The 14,610-nt window shown below is 34.5% G+C and overlaps 1 protein-coding gene across 1 annotated transcript in view; it reads right to left on the bottom strand.

Moving 5' to 3' along the window:
• Tacr3 (tachykinin receptor 3) overlaps positions 1-11,629 on the bottom strand; it is an 84,870-nt gene extending 73,241 nt beyond the window's left edge. Inside the window, exon 1 of the mRNA XM_078021855.1 lies at positions 10,668-11,629. Within this exon, the coding sequence (XP_077877981.1) occupies positions 10,668-11,212 (545 nt within the window). The 5' untranslated portion in view covers positions 11,213-11,629. The remainder of the gene's footprint in view (positions 1-10,667) is intronic.
• Positions 11,630-14,610: the final 2,981 nt, after the last annotated feature.

The following is a 14,610-nucleotide window of genomic DNA, read 5'->3' as shown; positions in this document are numbered from 1 at the left end:
GTGTTTTGGTCACAGCAGGAAAAAACAAAAGAAAAAAATTATTTTTTGAGACAAGGTCTTGCTAACTTGATGAGACTGGTTTTGAATTTTCAATCCTGCCTCAGACTCCCGAACTGCTGGGATTATAGACATGTGCCAATGGTCTGGCAAAATGAATGCATCTTACAATAAATTATAACCCAAGAGGTTATTAAAAATTTTCAAACCCTCCACATTAATAACCCAATTTATAAATGGAAAGGACATTTTTGGGGCAAATAAGAACACACAAGATATTCAGCATAATTATACATTAGTAAAATGTGAATTAAAACCACAGTGAAGGCTGGAGTTGAGGTTCAGTGGTAGAGCACTTGCCTAGCACACAGGAAGAAATGGGTTCGATTTTCAGTACCACATTAAAAAGTATATAAAATAAAGGCATTGTGTCCATCTACAACTAAAAAAATTTTTTAAAAACCACATTGATATATAACTACACCACATTAAAGTGAATAAAATAAAAAGAACATAATATTGCTTGCTGGTTAGAATCTGGAACAAGTGGAGCCTTCTCATAAACTGCTGGAACAAATACAAAATGGTATATCCGGTATAAAAAAAGTTGTGCAGTTTCATATAAAGTTAAATATAATACACACACATATGTATATATCTCAAAATGGTAAATATGAATTTAAATATGTATAAATATTTATGTCTCCATAAGACAGAGTCCTGTAATTTCTCATTATTTTACTAGATAAATGAAAATTGTGTTTTCCAAAACCTGTATAGCCGTTCTATTTATAATTGCTCAAAACTGAGAAACAACCCAAATGTCCTATACAGAGGAATGAACAAACTCTGGAGCAGCCATACTATGGAATACGCTTAATGACAAAAAAAAAAAAAAAAGCTTTTGATACATTCAATAACTCAGATAATCTCTGGGATGTTTCAACGAAAACAACCAGTTTCAAAGTTTTCATATTATATAACAATATTAATATGATATTTCCCCAAAGACGAAACCACACTGACAGAGGATTGTTCAGAGTTTCCAGACTTTTTGGCAGGTAAAGGGTATGAATATGAAGGGACAGATTGAAGGACCTCCCTTGTGGTGATAGAATTATTCTATATCCTGATGGTAGTGGTTATGGATGAATTTATTCACGCAACACAAATCCTATACCTGTATGTCAAGTAAAATACTTTTTACTAAAATAAAATAGAATAATGCTACTACAATTTACATACCCACAGATCATGACATTAAGCTCTTGATTTATTATTATATTAAATATCCTTGATAGTACCATATTTAAGTGAAAAGATTGACTATAAATATAACACAAAAATTAGACTTTGAGATGTGTTTCTAAATATAAAAATGAATATTTGATTATAATGAAAGGGTCAATTCAACAGGAAGGCATAACCATCCTAGATTATATTAAGATTACCTCAAAGTATACAAAGCAAACTTATAATCAAGATAAGAAATAATTCCCAACTATAGTTGGGCTTTAACACCCTCTCAGTAGCCAATAGAACAAGAACACAAAATGAGAATAAAGAAATTTAGTAAGGATAAAGAATATCTGAACGCCATGATTAATCAACTTGCCATAATTGAGGACAGTCATCATGTGAGATGATGTCAAAAACTGTCTCCAATAATTTTGAAATTTTATATATGTGTTGCTAGTAAGATATTTTTCTGAACCTTTCAGAGTGTTTTCCCCTCAAAATTTACCAATAAAATGGTGTAACCATATCTAGCTGACAATGAATGAAAATTCCGTGCAATGTGTCATTAGATATCTGCCATCACATGAGAGACTTGCCTGTAAGTGAACTGTAGTGTGAGTTCTAAGGCCACATCTAAGGGCAGAGTCACAGTCATTGATTGCCTGGTTTTCTAATAGTAAATCAACCACAGAATAACAGAGTAATAACAAAGCGTATGCACATTTAGTTCACTGTTCTAAATGAAATTATGGAAGAATAATCTTGTCTTACTTTACAAGAGGTTACACTTTTCCCCAAACCACGAAATATGTACATGTGAAATATAGAGGTATGTGTGTGTGTGTGTGTGTGTGTGTGTGTGTGTGTGTATATATATTTGTGTTTTCATATATATATATATATATATATATATATATATATGAAAACACAAATTCCCCACAAACCTATCACTACAGAACAACATTGCTATACATCCTTGTTTGTTTAGCATTTTCTTTTAGTGTTTTATTTATTCATATGTGTATTTACATGTATATCATTATACATATACTATATTTTGCGTATGTTTATATTAACTTTTAAATTAATATTTTACTCTAATTTTGCATAAAATACTCTCAAAAGGTTTTTTTAATCACTGATTAATGCTCACTGTAAAACATGTATAGGAAAGTCTATTTTAGAACTATTTGTAATATTAAAAATCACAAGCAATCAAATTTTCATAGAAACTTAATTTTCTATAGAGAGGTATAGCAAGAGGGAGAGTTGTTATGTCTAAGGGGTGAATGATTTCAGTATACATAGCCAAATTGATTTCTCTAAAGTTGTTCTGGTTTAAAACTGAAATGGCTACTTACTCAACTTTAATTATCAATATATCAATATCAAATATGGTAGTTTTAAAAATTTAGCAGTTTATTTTTAGGCAAATGTGAATTCATTTGATTATGGTAACAATGACTATATTTCATCTATTTAGGTAACAATTGTGTTCTTCTAAAATTGCCGTTTCTTACATTTTTACATTAATATTTTCTTATTGACTTTCAGGAACTTGTTATAAGTTAAAGTTATTAACTCTAACATTTATATTGTAAATGCTTAAACAGTATGTTTGCCATTTTATTATGCTTTAATGTTACTGACATATAATTTAGAGATAATCCCAAGGAAAGAAAGTGAAAATAGAAGTTGAAGAAATTCTGGTTAGTAAAAAATCAGAATACAATTAGCAAAAAATTAGGGAGTCATCCTTTTAAACTCACAAAAAGTTCAGGCAGAGGACGAAGGTTATAATTTGTGAATTTTGCTAAATCAGATGCAGCATACCAAAACCAGCAATCCAAAAATAGAACATGATTACTGCTCCAAGAAACAGTCATGCTTTTTATCAAAATGTTGACATTTAGGGAGAAGTGCTAATGAGAACTCCTGAAGGAAGAACCAGTGTCAGACACACAGCCTCCCCACTGCTAGGGACTCTGAAATAACTGGGAGACCATAGCTAGAAAATGTCTGGATATTCATGCCGATTTTATCACATTTATATTCGTGGACCTGGAGGCTTGAGAAGTTCAGAGTTATATTTAAACCTGTGTTTTTTTTTTAATTTCTATGTAGAATTTCCTTTTTAGATGTTCTGTCATTTATTTTATCATTTTCTTTTGTTGAGATTTTGACTTTTTTCAATTACTTGGATTTTGGTCTGAAAATAATATCCTTGAACATGAATTTATATTACCATCTATGATTACTATTTAGAACTAATTCTTAAGAGCAGAATGACATAAAAAGATTTAAATAATAGAGTGGAATGTTATAGGTATTGTCAAATTGTATCCTGAAATGGTTTTGTCAATTTATACTTAACTGTTAGGTTAAAGTATATGAAATAATAATTGATAATTTCAAAGCTTAAAAAAATTGTAGTTTCAGGGCTGGGATTGTGGCTCAGTGGTAGAGCGCTCACCTAGCACGTGTGAAGCGCTGGGTTCCATAACCAGCACCACATAAAAAAAGTAAGTAAACAAATAAAATAAAGGTGTTGTGTCCAAATACAACTAAAAAAGTATATTTTATAAATGTGTAAAAATGACCTCATCACTGGATGTTCTCTGACAATTTTAATAGATAAAAGTGATCTCATTGCCTTAATTTTCATTTATTTTATTATTTTTATAACTAATTTATGTAACAATCTGTGTGTTTTACAATATTCAAGTTATTATAACAGGGATACATATACAAAGAGGACCAAGAACAGAATTGACTCTGCCTCTCTTGTGTTCAGTCTGTTAGAGAAAGTTATTAATTTATTCAAATTAAATTTAAAATTTAATCTATAAAAAAATGTCATGACTCACATGTTCAGAGAACCTGTAAAAGGCCATTTAAATTGGAGAGTCTGCAGAAGTCTTCTCTGTGAAAGTGACATTTGAACTGTTATCCAAAAGAGGAGTATATCTGGCTAATAAGAAATTGAACGAGGGGATCAGAGGCAGAATGAAAATGGTATGTTCAAAGGCTGTGGCAAAAGATAGTATCATACAGCTGTGAACTTGAAAGAGGATCTGAGAGGTGGGAACAGAGATTAGGCCATTGCATCATGGTATGGTTGAAGTAGTTCTGGATTAAGAATATCCTTTGCATAAGAACATCAAGAAGACATTGTAGGATTCTAAGTAGTGTAGCAGGAAACATGTTTTCCATGCATGTTTTGAAACATTGTTCTGTGTTGCAACATGAACGCATTAAGATGAGTTAAGTTTAGATATGGGAGACCAATGAGGAGGCTACTGGAGTTCTCCAGTAAAGAATGAGGGTTTCTTATACTAAAGAAGAAGTAGTTAAGTCAGAAAAAGGTAATAGATTTGGGAGCTATTTGAACAACTAGCTGGATGATTTTACTACTTATTGAATTAAGGAACATTGCAGAGAAAAAGATTTGGAAGAAAGATAATGGGAAGAATTTAAGGAGGCTTTCAGATATCCGAGTAGAAATGTCAAGTAGGTAATTGGGTATATACAACTAGAGCTCAAAGCAAGCATTTGCTTTTTGCATTTTGTACCAAATAAATTAAAGTAAAAATTTTATAGAAAAATACAAAAATATATATCTTGGATATGTGTTTTTGTATTTCGATACCAAAATATATCCAAGACCTATAATCCATTAAAATGTTTAATAACTCAGCATGTTAATTTAAAGATGACATAATAAGGTGATATTATTTTAGTTATCAGATAAATATACCTGTATATAGGCATTACGTTATGTAAATAAATTCATATATTATATATGGCTACAATGAAGAGAAAGAAAGAGAACATAAATAAAAAATCCATGAAGAGTTGCAATGTGGATGTGAAGATCCTTGGCTGGCTATATTTGGGAAGTAGAATAATGTGTTTATGTTTCCCCACTGTGCAGGTGTGACACTTAATAATGAACTAGAGAAAGAATATATTCAAATGCAGAAACAAGACTGGGAAGGAGAATGGATCAGGATCAGAGACTAGAGACAGGAATGAAAATGACTTGGAGAACTTTGACCATGTACTACAACTTTGAGTTACCAACTTCTCAAGCTATATACAAAGTGCAGGTGAGGAACATAGTACTGGAGAAAATATAGTTTATCGTTCCTTACAGTTTTATCCTCGCATCAAGAGAGAATATCTGCAATTTGTGATCACATGTTGCTTTAGTACATGAGAACTGAGAACTCTGTTATTGAGTTGTACATTGACACCATGCAGTAGGCTTTTGGCCCACTCAGAGGAGTGCTAAGAAAAAAAATGTAGAAAACCTGTCTTTGCACTTTCAATAATGTAATTGAGGATATTGCCCATACAAAGACTCCTTGAAACCAGATTTTTTTTTTAACACTTAAGACATATGTGTGCATTGTCGTTATGAACAGTGTAAATTATATTACTAATTTTATTTCCTTTTAATATGTTATCAAGAGGCTTAGTGCCATATTTCAAATTCAAACTTCATAAGATATTAGGACCTCTTTGAACTGAATCAGTGTGTTACCCTTTTGTCCTAGACATCATTTTATTTATATAAAAGATATATATTAATATCTTATTCTACATATATTAATATCTTATTCAGCCAGATTTATAAATTTACTAAAAGTAATATTTCCCATTTGTATATATGTTTATACATCTTGCCTTGTCTTAATTTTTGGCTCATATATATTTGTATTTTAATTCTGTGGGCTCTTATATGCCACCTATAACCCAGAAAAACAATTAGATTAAAAAAAAAAGCTCTTCATTCAAATGTGATAAATGAAGCTTCAGGAGTGGATGAAATTACGTGGGCACAGAAAATAAAAGTAAGAAGAAAATCATACAGAGAATTTAGCTTTGAGGAAACTATGTGTTTAATTACTGTATGCAGGTAGAGATTCAGAAATATAATCATGAGAAAAAGGCCAGGTAGGAAAGAGGAGATTAGAAGGGACTGGGAGAAGGGACTGGGAGGAGTACAGCCAAGTGAAAAAAGTCAATAACTGAGATATTCCCTAGCGTTGATAATGTTACTCTTCAGGTAGAGAAGAAAAGAAATGAGATTTGAGTGGCTTAAGGAGCATTTATCAGATGAGGAAATGGAAATATAGAATATAAGCAACTGAGAGTTTTATGTTTGTTAGGTATTTTATTTCTTCTTCTTTTGTAAACTTCCCATTTATGTCCTTTGTTCTTTTTATCTTCAGTTTATATAATTTTCTTCCTTCATTCATATATTCTCTCTCTCTCTCTCTCTCTCTCTCTCTCTCTCTCTCTCTCTCTCTTTCTTTCTTGTATGTGTGGTACTAGTACCAGTGACTGAACCCAGAAGTGCTTAATCACTGAGCTACATCTACAGTCCTTAATTTTTTCTTTTTTTAAATAGGGCCTGGCTAAGTTGCTCAGGCTGACTTTGAACTTGTGATCCTCCTGCCTTAGCCTCTCAAACTGCTGAGATTACAGATATATACCACTGTGCTCCATGGATTATATCAATTTCTTAGTGTAAAATAATATGTGACATGTAATGGTTTCTTTTTAACACTACACCTGTTAATATACTGAAAAGCCTATATTCTTTAATTGAATGTTCTATCTATTCAATTTATTTATGTATTGCTTTTTTTGATGTGCTCATAATTAATTTTATAAGAATTGATGCTATAATTTTAACAGAACTTTCACACTTCACTAAAGCAGTACTTTTACTGGACACTGATGGGATATTTTTAAATCCTTGAAAAGAACTCCAAGAAGCCAAAGATTTATAAATTTACTAAAAGTAATATTTCCCAAAGTATGGCTCTAATTACTACTTTGTGAACGGTTCAAGGGCATAAAATAATTGACTTTAGGCTAATCTCATCAAGTTTATTATCTGGACTAAATAATGAGCAGAGTATGACTATCACACTAATAAAGAATATTAGCTGCATGAACAGTGACCTTCCCTAGAAGATGAATGAGACTGGTTCAGTGTACTCAAATCATACTAATAAATAATTTCTAAAAATTTTACCAGAACATTTATATCTACAATATTTACAGCCATATATAAAATTTACCATAATACATTTAGATAATCTGTTACCAGATCAAAACCTCACAAATTTTTATGAATGTTTAATATTATTTCTTCATAATCAATTTTGAAAGTACTTTATAGAGGTTCAATTAATAATTTGTACAAATTAGATTTATAAAAAAGAGCAAAATTGAAGATGAAAGAAATTTAGAAGAGTAGTAGCATATAATATACATTTTTTTTGACTAAAAATATTCCTTTATGTTCAACTACATATTAGTTCAACTACATATTCCTTTTAATAATTATTCATGCCAGGTATGTCTCTGGGTTTTAAAGACATATTTTTTTTCATGGTATAAACAAGTGTTATATCTAATTTTCTTGAAGATGCTGACTTTGTCCAGTCAAATACAGACTTCACAACTAGTTAGAAGATGTAATAATGCAGGTGTGAAGACTACTGTCATTCCTAGAGCAGAGTGCTGTGATTGAATCTTAGTTTAAGTGCATGATCTTTGGAAAGCTTGGCATCTCTTAGATAAGTCTAATTTCCAAATGCTATGTTTCAAAATGGTAAGTTTGGGAAGGACAGCGGAGAGAAAAGCAACTTTTCATTGGTAAATAATTCTACCATGTGTGTTTGTGTGGGCAGGGGCATGGTGATGGTGATGGAGTGGCCTTCCAGGTAAGAAGGACTGAAAGATTCTTGACCAGTAAGAACACTGGAATTTGTAACAAAGCAGTAGATACCATTCTTCAGAGGAGTTGAACCTGTGCTCTCACATTCAAATTTTTAGTAGAATTATTTACAAAGTAAAAATAAAAAGCAAACCATTCAGGTGCAAATGAGTGCTAAACATTTCACAGAAAACCCAGTGCCTTTTATTACGACAAACGTGTGACCATTAGCTTAAAATTCTCCATTTGTAGACTACAGGTCTTCATAAACCTTTTCAAGCCTAACTTTGACACCATGATCTAAATGATGTATTTCTTTATTAATGAGAAACAATTAAGGATTATTTAGTATTTACAGTTATTTCAATAAAGCACTAATTTCTACGAGCATATCCTAAATATGTCCTCAGCTCATGAGGCAGTTAGGCTATGTAATCATAAGCAAAAGCATGACTCACATAACCCCAGAAGGATTTATTTGCAAACTGTAATCTATAAAATGACTGAAAATCTCAAAGGGTCAGCTTTGCCAATCCATGTTTGTTAAGGCATCAATGCAGAAAAGTTCCATGGACTGGTAAATTATTGAGAGTTTTAACACCTGTAATATTTACACAGTCTTTGAGTCCAGAAATTATCATAATCAGAGTTTTCTCAACTTCTGTATTTCTTTTTAGCTATTGTCTGCTGAAATAAGAACATTTAAAGAATATTTTCAGTATACAAACCAAGAATATTTCAGATTTTATAGCAAATTGTTCTGTATAAATTTTGTATAGCTGTAGTGATATAAGAAGGAGAAAAGAATAAGTAGCAAAGTTCACATTAATCTCAAACCAGTGAGTGTAATCAAATAGCATTAGGTTATCAGTTAAAATGACCATTTCGGAAATGTTGACAGGAAGAAATTGGAAAAATAACCTGTTTTTTCCCCTTAGAACTGAAATGCCAGCTTCACATGCACTAAAATTTCTATCAAATTTTATATTGTCTCATTACCACTTCAAGAAGATTGAAGCATTTTATAAAATTATATGCTAACACGTCTCCTCTGATCACAATATTTAAAAAGCAAATACTTAAGAGAAATTTTTTTAAAATATAAAAGATGTACAAACTCAAAGAATATTCACTTCTATATTGGTGGAGCAAGACAGGAGACATTTTCACCTGTCCCAACTTAGAGCTGATTTGGTTCATTTTCTACATTCACTTCTATCCAGAAATGAAAGGGTGAAAGTGTGTGGAAGATCAGAGGTTAGGAGAAAGGGAAAGTACAAGTTCTAAGGCTTTTAAAAAGTGTTACTTTGTGTTTATCCTAGTGAATGTAATAACTGCTTTTTCAACTTAACCCTTTGGGCCTGGTATATGAGAATAGTTTCTATAGATCTATGTTATTAATACCACTGTGCCTGCCATTTCAAAATAGTAAGCATAGAGGATAAACTCGAGGAAAAATCATTTGACTTTCTAAAAGTTTTTTTTTCTCATAATGGCAACTGAACACAGGAACAATTAGTATTTAGCCTCATTTTACTTTGAAAAAGGTTTGTTAATATAAAAAAGTTCTTTTTTCTTTTCACAGATTAGAACATTGAGACATTAAAGTGACATCATTCCTCTGCATCTTTCATTTAGCAGTCAATCACAAAGCCAGCCCTGGAATCCACTGGTGTGATTTGTTTCTACTTAATATTGAATTAAAATATATCTAGCTTTCAATAACAGGTAGATTCACCATTGTCTTTTCACAAGGGTGTACATTTCACACTGTTCAATATAAGAAAGTAAATTAAACGCATGCAGGATTTTTAGAAATCAGAATACTGGAACAAGTGTTTGAGGGTCATTCAGCTTCTTTTAACTGCTCACACATCTCAGAATTCCTACTCTAATAGAGGTTCGTTCTGAAAAAAATATTTTAAACATCTGTAAAGTAGTGTGTCTCATTTTTAAACCGCTTAATCCTTGGGATGGATTAATGTTCCCCATCTTCTGAATGATTGTTACACACTTCCAGGCACAGGGTTTATCCAGTTTATGATCTTCACAAATTATTGGAAATTAAAGCTAACAGAGACATGATGGGAACTGTCAGCTTGGCAGTTGGAGGGAACTTGCTGCCTCTGATATAGATCTACAGCACCGCACCGGGAGCCTAAACCTGTGTTGGCTTTGAGGCAAAGTTAGGGAGTGGGGAGAACCCTGTGAATCAGGCCCAGCAGACCAGAGAAAGGAGGGGAGGTCAGTGGGTAATTGCCAGGATAGTGACCAACAGAAAGAAAAGGAAGACAAATCAAAACAAAAACAAACAAACAAACGACAACAACAACAACAACAAAAAACATTTTACTGTGAACCTAAATTTCAGGCAATTGTTTAAAGTCATTTGAATAAATTTGGTACCATTAAATGTTTCTAGCTAAATGGTCCTACTCAGAAGGAAAGAATTTTTTTTTTTTTTTTACATCACTTTCCTTTGCCTTCTTCAGTCCCTCTCAGATGCCCTCAAAGAGTTAAGGCTTGAGTGGGAGGAGGCCACGGGAACCAGACACTGGTTCAGCCACTGGACTCTCTCCAAAAACTCTTAGTTCCTTTACTTTGGAAGACCCCCACTAAGTCATCATTTCTTTTGTAACTTTATCTTGCAGCCTAGTTCTCTCTCCTTCCTCCTTCCTCCCCCTCTTCCCCTCACCTGTCCACCGCAATGGCCGTCATAGAATAGATGCTGGCGAATACAGCTGTGATAGGAAAGAAGTTCTGGAAGCGGCAGTAGTTGGCGCCGAAGTACCACTCGCTATGAAGCGCATAGATAAAGTTGACCAACGCGTTAAAAGCTGCCATGGAGGCGTCAGAAAAAGCTAGGTTCACCAGGAAATAGTTGGTGACGGTCCTCATGCGTTTGTGGGCCAGGATGATCCAGATGACAATGAGATTTCCAAAGACCGCCACTGCCACCACCACGCCATATGCCAGGGACCAGAGAGCGATGCGCCAGGACGGCTGCACGAACTGGTTCGTGAGGTTGGCCCGGGGCTGGGAGGACGCGGGCGAAGCCTCAGGCAGTCCCAGCTCCGAGGAAGAGGAGAAGTTGCCACCTTGCACTAGCAAATGCAGCCATTCAGTCTCCGCTGTCCCTGTCGCTGCTCCGACTCCCAGAGCAGCACTCAGGTTCCCGGAGTCCACATCGACTCCTCCCGGGGAGTCTGTCCAGTTCTCTGCTGCTGGGAGAGAGGCCATGGCCCCAGGTCTGTAGCCCGAGACCTCGCCCCACACCCGCTGCCAGCCCTAGCCCACTCCCTTAAAGTTGTTCTTTGCCTCCTGGTCACTGTCGTGTCCGGCGGTCGTTAGTCCCGCTCGGGAAGGGGCAGACAAAGTACCGAAGCTCTTGCTGGTTAAGGGATGCTTTGGTCCAGCCTTTAATGGGGATCAAGAGCCGCACTTCCTCTGAGGAGTTTGCAGTCCTGGGAGGCGGGAAGGACCAGATGCGAAAGAAACAATTTGGGACTGTACCCAGTGGGGAACTCAGATCCCGCCCTGGCGGATCTCTGGGCATAGGCTGGAGAACTGAGAATCCTGAGCTGCAGGCGCGCTTTATAGTCTCTTCGGTGACGTTGTGGGGGCAGCAGAGCTGACGAACCCCTTCTCCCGCTCTATGATTGCGCTCCTTTTCTCCATCCCGCCCTTTGGATTTCATTCATTCGCCAGACAGCTGAACCACGGAGGGCTGAGGCGCGCACAAGAAAGGGCTGCATTTTATCAACTATCATTAAAATCTTTCAAATGTTGCATTCCTTCCTTTAACTCCCAGGATTTTGCTGATGTACCCGCTCTCAGACGTTTACTGAGGGACGTATTTTTCTAAACCAACTAACCGTTTACCCGTGAGGCAAAGAAAAGATGTGCACACCTGCTGTGACCTGCTGCAGGCTGGGGGCACTGGGAGTTGCAACTTTATTTGTTTCAAAGGCCTTGGGAGTTTCATTCAACATTCTGCTCCTGGGTTTCCTCTGTTTCCCACTTCGATGGGTTTCCCCGCCCCTCTATTTACCTTCTACAGTCACCTGAAATCAGTTGTATGCCTTCAGGCTGAGAGAAACAATGGTTTCTTCTGGGGTGGGATTCTAACACGGAGGGTAAACCAGAAATCCCAAGATTTAAGTTTTCTTGAAATACAAGGACGATTTGGGTCGAACTGTATCGCATAGGCAATGTAAATGCATACATTTTTTTTTTTAAATGTGGTTCCAGACATTTGTCGCTTTGGTTTTAAGGGTTTGAACCTGAGGACCAGCGACAATAAAGTTTCCCAGGCAGACCAAGGGGGCGACTCAAGAGCTCTGGCTAAGAGCAGGTGAGCTAGTTCTTTGTGGAGGGCACACTGCAGAAGTAGTTTGTGCTTAGACTGATCTCACAGGCAACTTTACAGGATGTTCTAGTGAGAAACCCTCCTTCATTAGTTTCTTAACGTGTGTATAGGGATGCATCATAAGGGGTTAAACATATTCTTAACCATCTTCCACACACCACTGTCTTTGAGTCTCAGCTTCTTTACTTGAAAGTAAAGATTATTTACAAATTTAATTTACAGCATAATTTTGGATTAGGAATTTCAACAGCCTTCAACAAAACAAGGTAAGAAGAAGATCCCAATAAATGTTAAGTATCCTTCCTTCTATTTATCAACCTGCATTGCTTCTGAACATTTTCAGATAAAATGGATCTGAGCAGTAAGTAGCATTTATGATTGGAAGACATTCCGCATTCTTACTTTTTCTAAGTTAGAACATATTTTTCAAAAACCTTGCTGTGATTGCTATGCAAAATGTACTCAAGGTAAATGTATAGAGTTTTCCTTCTTAGAATTTTTGTGACCAAAAGGGTAGTGTATAGAAATGTCTGAGGCAATCTGAAAACCATTATACTGAGAAAACCCTGCTTCACAATAAATGCATGCTAAACATGATCATTATCATGTTATTATTTCCTATTTCTTCCCAGAGAAGCCTGTGAAAATATGTGCTAAATCATAGATAAAGCTAATAAAGACTTCATACTTCCTGATTACTAATTCTAAATTAAATCATTTTATTTTGAAAGGCTTCTTTCTTCCTAATTCAACCTCTAGAAATTATTTGAGTGACAAATGAAAGTTTCTTCCTTCTCTAACTATACAAGAAGGAGTATTTTAGAAATACTCTTGTGTGACACACCACTTATCAAGATTATGAAATGGGTTATATGGTAGTTTGGTAATTAAGCTTATTTTGATTAAAAATTTAAAGTTGTAAAATTACTTATCTTGTGTAAAAATACAACCATTTTGCACTTTTACTTTATTTCTAATACAATCAAATATTATAAGTCTGCAATTCTATCTATATTAGGCTTATAGAATAGTATAGGTCATATGACCCCCTTCCTAAATGAAATAAAATAAATGATAATGATGGAGTCAGAAGCAGATTCAATAAAAAGAGTTTTAAAAATCTTTTTCCTTTCCAAATGAGGGGTCTGGAGGCTTCAAAACATGTCTTTCCTTCTTTGATCTGTCTTAGAATCTCTCTGGATCTCAATAAGTTCATCAGTATTCCTTCCTGTCTATCAATTCTCAGATGTGTATTGAGTATACTTCTTGGTATTGTGCCAGGTACTGGGAACATGGCAACGAAGCAGTTAGCTATGAACACTCTCCTCATGGAGTATAGCAGTATTTTTGCCATTAAAGCAGATTCAGAAATAGGAATAAGAAAATACAGAGAAAAAAATGAGAAAGTTAATCCAGTACTGTGTCCAATGGATTCTGGATTCTCAGCTTCTCAATAAATTTCTTTGTGAGAAGGTAGTAAAGTTCCAAAAAGAAAGATAAAATTATCAGAAGTGTATACCTTGAAAATTGAGGTTGATATGTTTAGGGCTAATAATAAAGTTTCTTGAGTAAGAGAATTTGGTGAGCAATCTGCCCATCTTAGCTCCAGATTCTGAATTCTGCTCTTATTTGAGTTCACTCAGCTGAGTCCTTCATTTTTCCTCCTCCTCTTTCTTTTACCATAAGAACTCCAAAAGTATTAGACTTGGACCAGTGAAGGAAGAAGCAGAAGAGCAGAGAAAATGTTAATGATTCAAAGCTCACTTATTAAACAGGAACTTACACTCTAGTGTTTAAAAACCTGGGAGAGTGAATATATACTTATGCTAATGTACAAGACAGCAGGAAAAGAAGTTAAGGTTGGTAGATCTCTTGGTAGATGATAGTAGTAGGTTTTACCTAATAGCAAATTAAATTAGTTTAATTGCATAAGTATCATCCAAATTATGATTCTTTTTGTAAATACTCACTATATATATATATATATTCCCAATGATCAAGAAGTATGAATGCATTTTATTATGAAGTACTATATTTAAAAGATTATACTTCTTTCTTTCTAGGCTTTTTTGCAATATAGAACTGGCTTTCTCTGGGGAATATGCATAAAATGACTTTTGAAATCACAATCACAATACTCTTAGTTATTAAAAGCATATCATTCAAATTTCATTATATAGTCAGGACTGTATAACCAGGCTGGTTAACAAATAAATGGGCGTGCTCACTTTTAAAAAGAATAACTATTACCTTTCTTTCATTTCTCAAA

Source organism: Ictidomys tridecemlineatus, chromosome 9 (genome assembly GCF_052094955.1).
Source record: "Ictidomys tridecemlineatus isolate mIctTri1 chromosome 9, mIctTri1.hap1, whole genome shotgun sequence".
Classification (NCBI taxonomy): Eukaryota; Metazoa; Chordata; class Mammalia; order Rodentia; family Sciuridae; genus Ictidomys; species Ictidomys tridecemlineatus.
Note: the sequence above shows the minus strand (reverse complement) of the source record. Positions and strands in the feature narration are given on the sequence as shown.